General features: G+C 42.2%; 1 protein-coding gene across 2 annotated transcripts in view; it reads right to left on the bottom strand.

Moving 5' to 3' along the window:
* CHN2 (chimerin 2) overlaps positions 1-17540 on the bottom strand; it is a 242672-nt gene that overhangs the window by 120400 nt on the left and 104732 nt on the right. For both annotated transcript variants that reach the window (XM_038740862.1, XM_038740863.1), the window contains exon 2: positions 2708-2746. In XM_038740862.1, coding sequence (XP_038596790.1) covers positions 2708-2746 — 39 coding nt within the window. The remainder of the gene's footprint in view (positions 1-2707; positions 2747-17540) is intronic.

Raw genomic sequence — 17540 nt, 5'->3', positions numbered from 1 at the left:
ATTATTGCCAGGAAAGGGCAAGAGAGATGCAGAATTGGACTCTGATTTGACCATCTCCACATTATATTTGCTAGCTGCATAATATTTTGCCTTTCTTTTATCTAAACAGAGCCAAGGACCCGAGTAATTCCTGCCCCTGTTTTCAGCATCTAGTTTTTTGTTTTTTTTTCCCCAAGACTGATTCCTATGGGAAGGGCAGAGGAACGCTTTGGGTCCTATTCCACTCTCCTTTTTTGGTAGTGAGTTTTTGCCATCTCATTTTGCTAACAGAGCAGTTTCCTTAGAAAGACAGATTAGGCTCAGAGTCAGTTTTGGATTTCCCGCAGAGAATTTCAATGCCAAATAGAAAAATTATCCCATAATAAAAAAGGCCACCCAAAGAATGCCTCTTTCCTCTTTCATACAACTAAAAATACCTATAAAGCTTCTGTTCAGCCAAAAGGTTGCTGTTAATGTAGCATGGGGATAAAATCAGTCTGGTTTCAATATGCTTAGGGAGCTTGGCCGTCCAGCCACTATGGCTCCCCCTGAAGCCAGCAAGGGAGCAGGGCCATAGGAGTAACAATTACAATGGCAATGGCCAGATGATGAGTAATGCATCACTGCTACAGATTTATAGATATACACAGGGGAAAACACATTCACTTTATATACACAAACAAGCACATATATATACACACACACAAATACACACACAAAATGAGCCCAGTTTTATTAGACAGTTACTATTCAATGCCAATAATCAATCACTGATAGTTATTTCCTAAATGGTATTAGGGCTCACAAAGTGATGATAGTTTTTCAACACCCTTAAATTTCAAGCCCAGCAGTCACTGAGCAACCTGGGCAGGTTCCCTTGTGTACATGCAGATCATCACCTCGAAAACAAAGTGAGGGGCTGTGCAGCTGCTCAAAACCCCTCCCCTCCAACCTTTCCCTCCTACCCCATGCATTCCCTCAGTCTGGACCACCAGAGGGGGGATTCGCACACAGGCTCACTGCTCCCTTCTGAGGGCAGTAGAGCAAGGGGTCGGGGTTAGTTTCCTGTTTCCTGCTCAAGCAAGCCTGGCTCCTCTTACAATAAAGGTGTGTGTGAAAATTCTAGTAATCACCCAGGCAGATTTAATATGCTTGAAACACTGCACATGACCTGGCAAACAGCTCCTTTAGCTTTCACAGTCATCTTCCCCAAAAATATTTATTGAATGCCTTCTCTGTATGCAGCACTGGATTACGTGCTTGAAAGACATACAGAAGTAAGGAGCAATGTGTGACTCTGAGCTAAAAGTCTAAAACATTATTTAGGGAAAATTTTTCACAAACCAGTCCAACTGCAATGATCATTTCCTTTTTTTGGGAAAATCAACAACCCTTCTCCTTAAAGTAGCATTCCCCTTCACATAGTCCAGAGATTTCACATAAGTGATAGTCCATAATATACATGAAAGTCCTTAAAGGAGGAAACACAAAGAGATGGACAGATGGAGAGATGGACAAACAGACAGATGATGGGCAGGATGGACAGACAGAGAGACAGGCAGCCCGTGAGATAGATTTTAACAGCTTCCTAATGGCCTTCAGGTGCTGTGCATATTTTGAGAGATGAGCAGATGCCTTGCTTTGTTCAAACACTGGATAGTAGAGACGGTAGGAAACCCTTCTCCAGAGTGCTTTAGGCTGCATGACTGCCATTTAAATCTGTTTAAAAAAAATGGTATTTGCTAAGTGCTTACTATGCACCAGGCACTGTACTAAGCGCTGAGATAGATACAAGGTTAACAGGTTGGACACAGTCCCTGTCCCACATGGGGCTCACAGTCTTAATTCTCATTTTACAGATGAGGTAACTGAGGCACAGAGAAGTTAAGTGGTTTGCCTAAGGTCCCACAGCTGACAAGTGGTAGAGTCAGGATTCAAACCCAGGTCTTTCTGACTCCAGGCTCAATCCACGAGGTCACACTGGCATATAACTAACTAAGAGTGCTCCCAGGGGGTGAGGACCCACTTGGCCAGGGAGCCCAATCCTAGATTAAAGATTTGGGAGTGGATACTTTTTAGCCAACAGGAAAGGAATTCTTTGGCAAAGAACTGGAAACCAAAAGCTATGTGGGTTCTCTTGTGTTTGAGTTTCGTCTCAAATGTTTCAAGTGTTGCTAAGGTCGATGTCCTAAAAGATTAGCATAAGGCTTAGAAGATTTCTGGTCTGGGCTCTAATGTGAAAGAAGCTAGGCAAGCATACTATAACTTCCAAGGAACCTTCACTGGGGAAAAAAAGACAAATACTGGGAGCAGTTGTGGATCGATAGCCCTGAGCACAACAGCCCTTTGCTCACCCACTACGTAGTTAATAATAATAATAATGGCATTTGTTAAGCGCTTACTACATGCAAAGCACTATTCTCAGCGCTGGGGGGGGGATACAAGGTGATCAGGTTGTCCCGCGTGGGGCTCACAGTCTTCATCCCCATTTTACAGATGAGGTAACTGAGGCTCCAAGAAGTTAAGTGACTTGCCCAAGGTCACAGAGCAGACATTTGGCAGATCTGGGATTCGAACCCATGACCTCTAACTCCAAAGCCTGGGCTCTTTCCACTGAGCCACAACTGCTCCCGTTCCCTAAATCAACTTAAGACACAGTGAAATAAAGTGTGTCAGGGGTGGGAGAATTGTTAAGGATTTGGGAAATGTTTTTATTTCTGATACTTACAGTACGATTTCCATATTGGAGGCTGGTATTCTTCCGCATCTAGAAAAAACAACAACAAAGGAATGAAATTAGTCAATCAGCCACACTGTCAAAAATATCAACAAGTGTCTTCTGTGGAGAAACCACAGCTTGTCAGCGAATTTCACATTTCCTCCCTCGGAGAGAGCTGCATCCTTATTTCAGGACAGTCAGAGAGATAAAGAGAGACTATTAATTCTAATGCTTGTAGACAGCACTATTTTTAAAAAATTACTTAACATGACAGAATTAATTGCTTACTATATTCATAGAGATTTGTGAATTACAGAGGTGTTTACCATCATTAACACGACTGTGCTCCCTTGACAAGGTTTTCAAAATTATATTTACTTGGCTTAATAAACATAGAGTTGATCATATGGTAACCTTTAGCCCATTATTAAAGCTTGAGACCAAATAATGAAGAACAAAATATACAAGATCCATTTGGGAAAGTTTGCAACTTCACCAGGTAGACTCTCCATGTGTTTGGATCTCACACTGATGAGACCATTGAAACTACATTATCTCCGTGAATTTAGTCTAATGAGAAATTTAGACATTTTTCTAGAAAATGTATCTACAGTCCAAGATGTCAGAGTAGAAGAATTACAGCAGAATGTTAAGAACTCAATTGTTATTTATCAAACAAGAAAGCAGACAAAAGGAAAGGGGGAAGCTGCTAGTGAGCAGCATAGCTTAGTGGAAAGAACACAGACTTGGGAGTCAGAGGCTGCGGGTTCTAAACACAGCTCTGCCACTTGTCAGCTGTGTGATTTTGGGCAAGTCACTTCACTTCCCTGTGCCTCAGTTACCTCATCTGTAAAATGGGGATTAAAATTGTAAGCCCCACTTGGGACAACCTGATTACCTTGTATCTACCCAAGAATTTAAAACACTGCTTGGCATATAGTAAGTACTTAATAAATACCATTATTATTATACTTCCGAGCATGGTACTATTGTCTTCCAGGAGTCATACCCTACTGTTTCTCTACACTATCATCTAGCTTAAACAGCCAGAAGGTGGTCATCCTTTATTTAGGTAAATGAAAACACAAGTGAGCCAAGAAGGTGAGATCAACTCAACTCCCACTCTGGTTAAAAATATGCAATTAAATTGAATTACTTCTCCACATTTCACATTCCCCAATTTGTGCACTTGGGCCCCAGACCTGCTGTCCTCAGTCAACTGAAATTCAGTGGAATTTTCATCTAAATAAAAATTAAGCATTCAGGACCATCTATGTCCAGCTATGTACTTCATTTCACTTTTCTGTCCTCTCCTGGCCTATTTCCACTTCCTGTTCTGAGCAGATTCTGAAAAAGAGACTAGAGTACTTGAGTTTCTTTATCAATGGTGTTTATTAATTGCTTACTGTGTGCAGAACACTGTAGTAAGCATTTGAGAGTACAATACACATGTTCCCTGCCCACAACGGGTTTATTGTTTTAAGACAAGCTTACAGGCTAATCTTAACTGGCTTTCAGTTTCCAGCATGCAGAATAATGGTCCATTTGGCCCAGTGTCTTGTCTCTGACAATGACAAAGGAATGCTGGGATGGAGCATCATAACCACTGCACTTTACATTCAAGTTCATGGTAATATACTCTCCTAGTGGTAGCAACTATGGGACTTTACAACGATACATTTACCCAAAACTTTCTTGGCATTTTCTTCCAGCAGAACAAATTCCACATGCTTACTCTCCACTCTGTGAAGAAGGGTTTCCTTTCATTTGTTTTGAACTTACCCGCTTCAAGTTCTGGAGGGAAACTGATGGACAGTTCCTTGTTCGCCCTGTCCACGTTTGGGATTTTTGCAGACTTCAAATCAGATCCGTTTTCAGCCTTCCTCTGGCCACTGGACTATAATCTCCTGTGAGAGCAGGGATCATGTCTACCAAGTCTATTTCATTGTACTCTCCCAAGTGCTTAGTACAGTGCTCTGCATGCAGTAAGTGATACCAATATCACTCTAAACTGCACTCCAAAGGCCTAACAAATACCACTGACTGATTGGCCAGACCACAGAGATCCAATCTTCTCAGTCTTGGCTTCATATAATAATAATACTAATAATTACGGTATTTGTTAAGCACTTACTATGTGCCAAGCACTGTTCTAAGTGCTGGGGTAGATACAAAGTAATCAGGTTGTCCCACATGGGGCTCACAGTCTTAATCCCCATTTTACAGATGAGGTAACTGAGGCTCAGAGAGGTTAAGTGAGTTGCCCAAAGTCACACAGCGGATAAGTGGCAGAGCCGTAATTAGAACCCATGACCTCTGTCTCCCAAGTTCGTGCTCTCCCCATAAGCCACGCTGCTTCTGTGAAGCTGCTCCATACCCTGAACACTTTGCCCACTCTTCTATGAACACTCTCCATATCTACATTATCCTCCCAAAACCTGGGGAAAGGAGAAAAAGAGTCTTGGAGCACTCAATCAGCATACCCCCTCCTATCTTACTGCACTGATCTCCTAGCAGCCCAGCCTGCACACTTCGCTGCTCTAGTGCCAGATTGCTTGCTTTGCCTCAATCTCATCTATCTCCTGCCAACCCCTTTCCCGCTTCCTCCCTCTGGCCTGGAATGCCCTTCCCATCCAGACCACCACTCTCCCCACGTTCAAAGCTTAAGATCTCATGTCCTCCAAGAGGCCTTCCCCAATTAAGCCCTCTTTTCTTTGACTCCCTCTACCTTCTGTGTCACCTATACACTTGGATCTGTAACCCCTGGACTCTTGGTATTCACCCAACCCTCAACTTCACAGCATTTATGTACATATCCATAATATAGTGATTTATATTCATGTCTCCCTCTGCAGACTGTAAGCTTGTCATGGACAGGGAATGTGTCTACCAACTTTGTTGTACTTCACTATACAGAATAAGCACTCAATAAAAACCACTGATTGACTGGAACTGCCAAAGGCAGGAGGAAGAGTCAGTTGAACTTGTTGATCCCAAACTACCTATCTCCAATATATTCAGACTACTTTTTTTTTTAATCGGTTATACTCCATTATGACCCAGACAACCAAATACAGTACAACTTTGTGTACCTGGTTATAGGAGTCACACTCAAAAGCCACACGTGATTGCACAGCTAAATTTAGACAAAGAAGACCTCACCTAACAATTCTGTTAAAAGTGAAAAACATCCCCTTATTATTCAGTAGGGTGATAACTGTGATATAAATTTCATTCTATGTATTTTTAAGTCTATTTTATAGTGCTGGCAGCTCAAATAAGACTATTATAATAAAGCACATCAGGCCCTTGAATGGCAATAACACTATAGAATGATAATTTCACAAGTGCCCCCAATGTTGAAGACAGTAAAAATTGGTGAAATAAATGTTTGAAAAAAACTGCTGGTGATGCTTTTCTCTCCCTTTTTATGTTAACCAGGTCACACGAAAATGTATATTACAAGAAGTCTGTCTGCACGGAGCAGTAATATCTTGCTAATTTACACTAACGATGTTCTCACCTAATTCTGATTACAGAATTTGCTGATTACAGAGCATTCAAATAGGAGGCACAGATCCAGGACTACTGTATCCCAAAACACAGTAAAGGACCACGTCTTCTACTTTTATTATAAGATCCCAAGTTCACAGTACAGTGCTCTGCACATAGTAGGAGCTTAGAAAATACTGATGATAACAAGAATATATGTTCATTTACTGTGGTAAATTGTGATAGGCACCATACCAACAAAGGACAATATGTCTCACTTCTTCTTCAGAGTGATGATCCCCAATAATCCAAATCACAAGTGACAATGGCAAGTTAGTTTTCCTTTCTTTCTATTTTGTCCTTCCCTTCTGTCCCTACTTGCCATACCCTCCCCGATTTGTTCCTGCCTCACTCTATGCCATCTTGTGGAAAACTTGAGTTAAGTGACTTGCCCAAGGCGCTCAGCAGACAAGTGGTGGAGCTCAAATTAAAACCCAGATCCTTCTGACTTCCAGGCCCAAGCTCTTTCCACTAGGCCACACTGCTTCTCTCTGTTCCTCTCTCTTCCCTTCAACTGTCACCAAGTAGGTCTCTGTTCAGTTTCCCACAGAGGGGAGTCTGTAATTATCATTTGTAAGCCAGTAATAATGAAAATGCTTCTTGCAAGTAAGAAAATTCTAAAGGAAGTGGGCATTTGTAATGCTTCAGTGAAGCAACTGTAATTACCTAAAATTTGAGCATGCTCGACAACTCGCTGGGGGCACACCACATTGCCACTGCATACTAGAAGATATTGGCTAAACACTCTAGAAATTTTCAGCATTCATTGGGTTTTAGCAAACCCTTGGCAGCTTTGACTGCTTCTTCTCACACCTACCAAGGATAAAGTAATAATAATAATGATGGCATTTATTAAGCACTTACTATGTGCAAAGCACTGTTCTAAGCGCTGGGGAGGTTAAAAGGTGATCAGATTGTCCCAACTGGGGCTCACAGTCTTAATCCCCATTTTACAGATGAGGTAACTGAGGCACAGAGAAGTTAAGTGTTTTGCCCAAAGTCACACTGCTGACAGTTGGTGGAGCTGGGATTTGAACCCATGACCTCTGACTCCAAAGCCCATGCTCTTTCCACTGAGCCATGCTGCTTCTCTAGTCACAGCAGAGTTGGGAGGAGAATAAGTTCCCAAAGGTAAGGCTCTGCGTACTCCAGTTTGGGGAGGGGCTGGCAATCTTGGCCTTGGGTTTGGGGTTAGGAGGAAGGGAATATACTTGGTTTTCACTGCTTTGAGCTCCAATCTGGTCCTGCCTGGGTGAACTGTTCCAGCAGAAGTCATTGCTTTTCCCCTCATCCTTCAAGACTCTAATCTAGCCCCAGGCAGGGTTGCTAAGAGCACCTGTAGGGTAGGAGGTGTCCAACCTTTCTTTCTCCTCAGTCTCCACCTTCCCATCTCATTCTGGACTACCTTCTCAGAATGCTAACCAAGCAATGAAGAGCAGAATCACTCTAAACCAGCTGGGAAACCGATACCTGCTATCACTGAAGAGGAAAATGGACAAGGAGATGGTCAAAACCTATCAAAAATAGGTGTTGAGAAGCTGTAAGCGAGGACTTAGGGAATCTGAACATGTAAAAACAAGTTAGGTGAAGAACATTAAAGATTCTGGCTACCATTCTTTCTGAAAGACTTTCAGAGATCCTGAGGAATGAGTTAATAAAGGACTGAATATGAAGAAGCTGTGGTTCTGATCCTCAAAAGAACAGAAAAATCATCCTGGACATTGCCTTTTAAGCAAACCTCCATTCAGTCCCCTGTGATGCAATGTGGAAAAGAGAAGGAAAATTTTTAAGCATCTCAGGAAGATAGGAGGAGCAGAAAGTATAGGCTCTTAAAAAAAGAAACCATAAACATAAAATTATAAAGTGGGTGGATGAAACTCTAGTGACTCTCTCTCTCTCAGACTTGCTAAGCAATATCCCTAGAAAAAGCTTCCTGTAGCTAAAAACTGGTAAGTGAGAAGGGAATTTTCAATGTGCTATCACAGCATGAAAAGGCCAAAGCCAGTTTGGGATGAAGAACCAGGGGACCGGAGCATCTAGAACACAGAGGAGGGAAGAAGCAGCCCCTCCCCCGTGGCTAATAACTTTGCACTCAATAGGGCAGGGTCATCCCAAGGTCCTGAAACTCCACAACATTATGGATGAATTAGAAGAAATCTCCTGATGAGGAGTGTGAACATTCAGGGACTGATTAATGAAGAAAGATTAGGAACTTCAAATGGTGCTTCATGGCTCAGTGACATCTTGGAGGGAGGGAAAGGGAGACGGGGAGGATGGCAGGCATGACACTTTTCATATATTCAAACACTGTCAGTGGCAGAGAGGAAGACGTATCATAGGATAGGAAGGATAGAAACTAGACTAAATTAAGAAAAAGAAGAATTCAGACTGGAATCCAGAAAAAGTAGAATTATTGCTACAAGAGAATTACCATGGTTCATAAAAATCTTGCAAAGGAAGCTAACAAATTAGCTTTTCTTCAGAAAGATTTAAAGCAGACCTGGAAAGGATCAGAATGGGTGTATTAGTGGGAGCATTCTCAAGAAAGCAAGGGATAGATTCACATAATAATGGCAATTATGGTATTTCTTGATTATGGTATTATGGTATTTCTTAAGCACTTAAGCCAAGCACTGTACTAAGCGCTAGTGTAGACTCAAGATAATTAAGCTGAACTCAATCCCCATCCCACAAGCTTGATGACTGGTATTTTCTGGGATTGTCCTAAGGATTCCACAATGGCACAGCCATGGCTGCTTTTGACCAATCAGTCACATTTGCAGATGGGCAGCAATAGGCTTTTTGCAGAGAAGTTGAGTGAAAATAAATTTTTAAATTTCATTGGGAAAGCAACACATGGAGAGCGCAGTCCTAAAATGTTGGGTGATTAGAATAATGGGGCTGGATGGGCTGAGATCCAAATAAGAATGAATAATAACAACAGTGGTCTTTGTTAAGTGCATACCAAATGCCAAGCACTGTACTAAGCACTGGGGTAGATACAAGATAATTAGGTCCCATATGGGGCTCACTGTCTAAGTAGGATGGAAAACCGGTATTGAATTCCCATTTTGCAGATGAGGGAAAGGAGGCGCAGAAGTTAAGTGACTTGCCTGAGAACACACAGCAAGTAAGTGGCAGGGTTACTCCCAGGCCTGTGCGCTTTTCACTAGCCCAGGCTGCTTCCCATGAACCACAACAGCATATGATTTACATTGTGTTCATGCAAAAACTGTAATATGTGCTTGACAGACATATCATATTCAAGTTTTAATCCTCTGGGACCTTAGTAGCTATTGCTGATATCCTCTAACTTTGGTCCTGCCAGACCTTCCCTGCTGAGTGGCTGGCTTAGCTGAGGGAATTCTAATAAAAATTCAGAATACTGAGAGGCAGAGGAATAATGATTCACAAAGAGTGGACTGGAAGCTTCCTTGAAGGTTTCCAAGCAAAAAGAAATGAAGAAAGCATTCCCAGGGGGTTGTCCTCATTCTCAAACCTCCTGAGAAAGAAAGCCAACTCTCTTTGGATACCTGCCTGTGCTAATGCAAGTTTGGACTATCCAATGTGCATAACTCCTGGCCTGTCCACCCTCCAACTGCAGGGAGGATTCTGGGCTGGCTGCTGCAGCGGAAGTACAGTGAACAGTAAGGGCAGCTGAAGCCCATTTCAAAGGGGGCACTGGAAGGCCCTAAGGGTCAGCTGGGAGCCAGAGCTATGGAGACCAGCAGGGGTCGCTTCAGTGCTGAACCAAACTATGTCACTGCAAAATCACGATTAAGCAAACAACATTGCTAATTGTCTTGCTAATTGTCTACCGGTGAACCTGATGGACAGACAAGTCACTAACTTGGAAGTTAATTCACCTGGGACCACCACCTCCCCCTGTCCCTGCCCCTCCCCCCACAACCCCAGTTCCAACTCCCACACATTTAAAACAACAACAAAAAAAAGTAGCCCACTACCTTCCTTGCCCTCATCTTTCCCCTACTCCCACTACCTTCATCCACACCCCTGCCTAGCCTTTGTTTTTCTTTTTTTTAAACGCACTCAGGGATGACTGGAAAGATAGAGTGCATGTCTTCGAGTATCCCAAACGTCTTCCCAATTCCCAGACGGGCTCCCTGCTCCTCACTCTTGGCTGGATGGGGCTGGAGAAAGCTCAGAGGACCCATCCTGAGCCCTCACTCCTCCCAGGTAAGCCATGAGCAGAGAACTAGGGCAAAGGCAACAATGGCTTTGGGAACCTTGGGAGAAGCAGTGTGGCACAGTGGCTAAAACATGGGCTTGAGAGTCAGAAGGATCTAGGTTCTAATCCTGCCTCTACCATTTTTCTGCTGTGTGACCTTGGGGAAATCACTTAACCACTCTGTGCCTCAGTTTCCTCATCTGTAAAGTGGGGATTAAGAATGCGAGCTCCATGTGGGACACAGACTGTGTCCAACCTTGTATCTACTCCAGCACTTAGTATAGTGCCTTGGTGCACAGTAAGCGCTTAACAAATGCCATAAAAACAAAACCCCAAAATACAAAAACAAAAATGACGATCCCTCCCTTCACCCTACTTCAGCTATGCCTGGCCTCATTACTTCCATTTCCCATCCCCCATTTTCAGAGTCAACTTCACGCCCAAAACACTCTCACGTTAATTAGTTCATTTTTGCTTTCACATCAACCCTTCAAGACTGTCCGCTCAGAGCCTGCTCTCCCAAGGGGACTTTTGGCTACCCCAGCTACTTTGCAGGCTTGCAGATGCTTCTGTGGTTAAGTGTTTGACAGTTTTTCTGTGTGCGCTGACTTTAAAAATAACTTCCTTCAGAGACAGTAGACACATGTGGTGTGCTACTCTGTTCTATGGTACCTGCCTCTGCAGACTCTGAGCCCCCAAAGAACCACAAAGCAACACCAACACTGCAGGTAGTCCATTGGTACAGTCCCTTAAAACTTCCTGGTGGCTATTTTAAACTGCCTTGTCCACCTGGAAATTTTTTTGGGGGAATTCATGCAGAGATTAAAAAGCCATATGTTTATGGCACCATTAGGCCTGCAGCTCAAAGAATTAAAAAAAGAGAGATGTGAAATTTGTGTGCAATAGATCCTATTTATATGACATAACAGGGGAAGAATGACCTCTGCTGCTATCTCTGGCCTCATGACTTAATAGGGCTCAGACAGCTGCACTTCTTGCTGGATAAGGGAGAGTCATGTCCTCGGCCTATTTGTGCAGTGGCCCATTTGTCTTCCTGATCACCCCATGGGAAAGTTCCTGCCCACCCCATGGGAAAGTTCCTGCCTCCATTGAGTGGTAGGGGAAGAGGAGAGGTTTCTGAAATTACTTAGATTAGTGTTTTCTATCTCAAGGGTGAAAAGTAAGCTTGAGCACCTAAACCACAGTAAGTGCTCAGTAAATATTATTGAATGAATGAATGAATAACAAATGCATTATAACCATCCAGTTAGGTTGTAAGCTCCTTCCGAGAAGGTTTTGGACCTTTTATTTCTACACGTAGTCTCTCAATCACTTTTTGGTAACCTCATTCATTCAGGGACGTGTGACTGTTTTCAGATCCTGAGTTACTTCAGGGCACTGTCTCCCATTCTGGCCACAATATACAGAAGGAATTGTATTCCAGCTATCATCTTCAATCATTCAATCAATCAATGGTAATTATTGAGCACTTACTATGCAGAGCACTACACTGAGCTTGCAGTTTAGTCTTCTCCCCAGGTTCACCTTAGGATATTCTAATAGTAATCAAACTCATAGTAGATTATGACCCTTGAATACTCCCAATCTGGAGTTTTGGGAATGAAAGAGGGGAGCAATCTCCTCACTCTCCCCTCCCTCCGCGCCCCCACCCGCCACCCATACCTTCCATTGATGTCAAACCCTCAGTGGCTCCTGCTACTACTAGAAGTTATGCTGGCAACTAAAGCACTGAGTAGAACTCAATCAATCAATCAAGGGTATTTTTTTTGAGCACTTGGGAGTTTTCACACCTAATAGGATAAAATAGCTGAGATGGGAGATGTGAAAAGCCATGTCTTCTCAAAATTCCTTTTCCCCATCTCTTTCTACAGAATCAATTCCTTCCACAGAGAAAAAATCCAATAACAATGAAACCTGTCTGTTGACACCTGCTGGAGACAACTGCTCTGAGAAACCTCCAGCCAGACTGTTCAGAAGAGAGAGCATTCCGGGAATTACGCTAGTGTGGCAGGTAACTATACACTCGCTGCCAGGCTCCAATAAGTGTCTTGTTCACTGTGCCGCTGATATCAGGGAATCCTCTTCTCTCTTTCCAACATGGACAGCCACAAAACTGTCTCCTTTATGAATGACAGTTCCCTGGGTTGCATGGACTCACATTCCTTTAAGTGCTCTTTTCAAAGAGAGTGCTTGACTGGGCTTGTGAAGACACTGTGGTACTGCATTAGCTGAATGGGCTAGCGTCTGGCTTCCAAAACAGAACAACTGGTAGTATCTTGTGGCCATGGAACAAGTCAGTCAGTCAATGTACAACGCTGACTGGCTACCCGTAGTACAAAGAAACCTGTACTCTGCGCAATTCTTTCAGAAATGATATGATTTGGCAGTGTTGAAAGATCAGCTTTCATGAGCTACTTTAAATTTTTTTTTAATTATTTCACATAAAACAGCTTTAGTCCTCTATATTGTCCTCAGGGGAGGAATCAGAGGGTTTTGTGGGAAAGCCTTCTGGAGGAGATGTGCCTTCAGGAGACTTTGAAGAAGGAGAGAGTAGTCGGCTGGATTTCAGGGGGAGGGAGTTTCAAATGGGGCAAGGGCAGAGAGTGGGGAGTGGGAGAGACAAGAATGGGGCACAGTGAGTAGACAAGTTTGAAAGGAAAGAAATGTGTGAGCAGGGGTGTACTTGGAGCAGAGAGTAGATATATAGGAAGCAGTGTTGCCTAATGGAAAGAACACAGGCCTGGGAGTCAAAGGCCTAGGGCTCTAATTCCAGATTGGCCACTTGCCTGCTGCATGTCCTTGGGCAAGTCACTTAACTTCTCTGTGTCTCAGTTTCTTCATCTGTAAAATGGGGATTAGATTCCTGTTTTCACTCCCACTTAGACTGTGAGGCCCATGAGGGACAGGAACTGTGTTTGACTTGTTTATCTTGTACCTATCCTAAGGTGCTTTGGAACATAGTAGCTGCTTAACAAATATTATTATTGTTGGAGACTTGAGTGAGCTTTTTAATGTCAATGATAAGGAGGTTCTGCTTGATGAGAAGTAAGACAAGGGATGTTTGCAGTGCTAGGAACATGTTTCAGAGAGCAGGAGAAGGAGAGGAGTGGTTCAAACAAAAAGGTAAAATGAGAAACAAATACCTAAATGAGATTTTTTTTCTGTATCCTACAGATAACTATGCTCTCCCTTTCTCCCCTTCCCAAGGGAAGATGTACAGCCCTTCCTCTTTAACAGGCTGCCAATGCACTAAAATGCTGCAAATTACTTTCACAAATATTCTTATTATAAGGTATTTTTAATTCTTTTTCTCCTGTGTTACTATCCCACAATTGGTAAAATTTAATTTATAGCTTTACTGAGTTTGAAGAATAGAAGTGCACTTTTAAGGCCCGGAGGAATTGTGACTCTCAGAATTTTGGAGGAAGTGTAATTAATTCTTGTCCATTCTTATTACCCAAGGGATATTACCATAAACCAGTATGTCACAGTTTCCTACCACCTATCTACACGCACGCACACACACACACACACACACACACACACGAGTCCTTTGCTTTCTAAGATGACGACTGACAGTGAGATCCTACCTATATGTGAGAGTTTGAAGAGCTGAATTGCCACCATTTCCCCAACAAGGGAGGAGACATGCAAATTGTTCTGTTTCACAATGTCCACAGAACCATCACACAGCCAGAAGGACAGCCAAATGAGTTCATTTGCATTTTGAATTTCAATTAGTGATGTTCGTGAGATAAATTTAGAAAATTGTATATACCCTTATTCCCTGCTCACTTACATATACTCCGCAATTTTACACATACAGTATAATCATCATCCCTAAACCACATAGTACAGTACTTTGATGTGAACTTCCAAAGTCTTTAAACTGCCCTGGAGCACCAGCCTTACATAACAAAAATATACCTAGCCCCAGACAAAACACCACATATTCTACTCCAAACAGGGCCTTAATTTAATAGATTCTTTTTCTTTCTTGTAGAAAGAAGTTTGAAATTATGGTGTTTCTAAAAATGTAAAGTACATGTTCTATAAAGGACAATCCTTTGTTTTGCTTTAAAAAAAAACAACCAACCACAACCTAAAGACTTAAAGGGAGTATGTGGAGGAGGGGGCAAATGAGGGGAGGTCAAAGAACAGCAGGACTGACTTAAACCAGACACACTGTCTGCTGGAACCTAGGATGCTCCTTTCCCCTCACAGCAGAGCCAAAGTGCTGTGTTCCTGGGCCACTGAATCCTCCTAATTGCAGACCAGAGTCTTTGCAATTGTGTGGGTTTGACTTCTTCTCAATGAAGGGTTCTTGTGACCAGGAAAAAAAAGGACACTAAGAGCCAAACCCCAAATTCACTATGGAAAAATAATTTCCTTTTTAACTCTGTATTTCTCACTTCTCAAAAATCGTAATATAAAATGTCATCTGAATAATACATTCACTTTATTAAAGTGATTTGGAGTCCCAACTACATGCTTTAAGCTTCAGAGAGTTAAAGAACAGCATATGTTTCTTGAGAAAAATAACACATGCTTATTTTCATGGGAGAAGCAGCGTGTCTCAATGGAAAGAGCCTGGGCTTTAGAGTCAGAGGTCATGGGTTCAAATCCCAGCTCCGCCAGTTGTCAGCTGTGTGACATGGGCAAGTCACTTCACTTCTCCGGACCTCAGTTCCCTCATCTGTAAAATGGGGATGAACCTTGTGAGCACCCTGTGGGACAATGTGATTACCTTGTACCCCCCCCCAGCGCTTAGAACAGTGCTTTGCACATAGTAAGTGCTTAATAAATGCCATCATCATTATTATTATTATTATGGAGGTGGCATGTACTGCATTCAGAGACTTTTATAGGGAAATTCTGTCTTTCAAAGAAAGGAGGATACTTATGGAAGCTCAATCCCGTTTTTTTTTTTTTTTAACTGACTTTCTACAAGTAACTTTGACAATATGAAGTAAGCCCCCCTCAGGACCGCAACTGGAGAATTTTCAGTACCTACCAGTCTCGACTACAGGAGGGTGAGTCAAGCAGAGGCATACCCATTCCCAATACCAATTCCCAATACCAATCCCAATACCAATCCCAGCTTGGGCAGCGGCTAGCGAGTGGAAAGCAAGCTGCTACATGTCAAAACTCACCTGTGCTGGGCAGCAGCAGCATGGGAGAGAGTCGAGGGGTAGAGACTCTAATTCACTGTGCGGTAGAAGGCAGTGGTAAACTACTTCCATATTTTTACCAAGAACACTTTATGGATAGACTACCAGACAACTGTAGATGAAGGCGGGCCTTTCTAGGAGAGATGTGCCCACTGAATTGCTACAACTCAGAGATGACACAACAGCATAAGACAAGACAATGAAGTAAGCTCTTTGAGGGCAGGAATCATGACTACTTAACTCTATTGTGCTCCCCCAGGTGCCTACTGCATTAAGTGATCGATAAATACTACCAATTGGCTGAAGATCAAAAAAGTGCAAAAATGTATATTCTTACTGAGCCCAAACACTACTGTGCAGGTATTCTCATTGCTGATCATTTCTATTAGCTTTCCAGAAAACCTAATAACTGCTAGTTTGGGAGTGGTGATCCTCAGCACATAGTAAGCACTGAATAAACCACAATTATTATTATTATTCTTTAGTGCTCTCTGTCCCTTTATGCACATATTCTGGCATCTCATTTCACTGCACTACTGAGAGGGTTTACACACTTTGTTGATTATTTTGGAAGCAGCCTCTACACTTTAAGCCCATTATGAGCAAGGAACACATCTACCAACTCTGTCATATTGTACTCTACGTGATTAGTACTGTATTCTTGCTCAGTGAGCGCTCAATTAATACCCCTGATTAATTGACTGTGATGTCCTTGGACCCCAGCTCACAAAGGAGTCTTACATCATTTTTCTCCCTCTTTCCAAACAGAGCATCTTGAAGCCAGGTCTAAGCGACTTCCTTAGACTAGAAAGAGGAAGAAGCACTTTTCTTTGGGCAATGAATAATCAGAAACAGTTGTAGAGTTAGCTGAACTCCTAAAAGGATCCACTGGGCTTCTTTAAGAGTGCAGAAGTGATTTCCCAGGTAATTCATAATTAGTTAATGGTGCCCCAGGAAGATTTTAGCTGCGGTAAGCACCATTACTGTCTCGGGTAGGATTTAGAGATGTTCATTCCGAAATGACAGCAGCTGTTAGCTTTATTGCAAAACTTTTCTTTCCATTAGCAGATGGCTGAATTTCTTTTTTATTTCCAATTAAGAAAACATGTCTCAACTTGTTATTTGGGGCTATTGCAAGAGTTTGACCTCCAGCATAATGCACAAGGAGAAACCAGCCTGTTTACCAGAGGCCTGGTTTATAAATTAGTACATTCATTCGGGGTTTGCATGATCTCTATTGTGTTGCTCCCTTTTTAAAAAATTCAGCAGCAGTATATAATTTAAAATGTCAGGAAATGGTAATAAAGGGTAGAGGGCTCTCTCTGCCCAATAATTATGTTGCAATATTAAGGTTATAATATATACCATCAAAAATGACAGCTATTTAGTAGGTTTTTTTGCTCTTCTACATTGCACAAACTTAGCTATTACAGACTACTGAGCACACGCCATCCTTATCAGCTCAATTTTAGTCTAGCACATAAAAATGCTGCTTCTACATTGAGGCTTTTTTGTCATCCATCATCTGCTGCAGATCAAGAAAACAAGGCCTCTTTTCACTGGAGAAAATGAGCTTCTCGATGCTCTTGAAAATCTAATCTGAAATGATTATACACATTGGACAAAGGTATGCCAAAAAAGGAAGTGTTTAGGTTTAGTAAAAATGACGTGGTAGAAAATATCTCACTGTTCTCAAAGCCTGAATCAGGAAAGGAAGAAATCTCCTTGATCAAGAAGCATTTAAAGTGGTTTAAAATCTCAGCAACCTCTCAGTGATTTTCAGCCACATATAAATAATAGATTTCTAAAGGATGAACGTTATAAGATGGTCCATTCATCTACGTCCTTTTGCAAACCCTATCACCATCTGTTCTCCATTTTCTGATCCGAGGCATTTAAAAATAAATAT

The sequence above is a fragment of the Tachyglossus aculeatus genome, chromosome 2 (genome assembly GCF_015852505.1).
Source record: "Tachyglossus aculeatus isolate mTacAcu1 chromosome 2, mTacAcu1.pri, whole genome shotgun sequence".
Taxonomy (NCBI): Eukaryota; Metazoa; Chordata; class Mammalia; order Monotremata; family Tachyglossidae; genus Tachyglossus; species Tachyglossus aculeatus.
The sequence above is the reverse complement of the archived record's forward strand: the minus strand, read 5'-3'. Positions and strand labels throughout refer to the sequence as shown.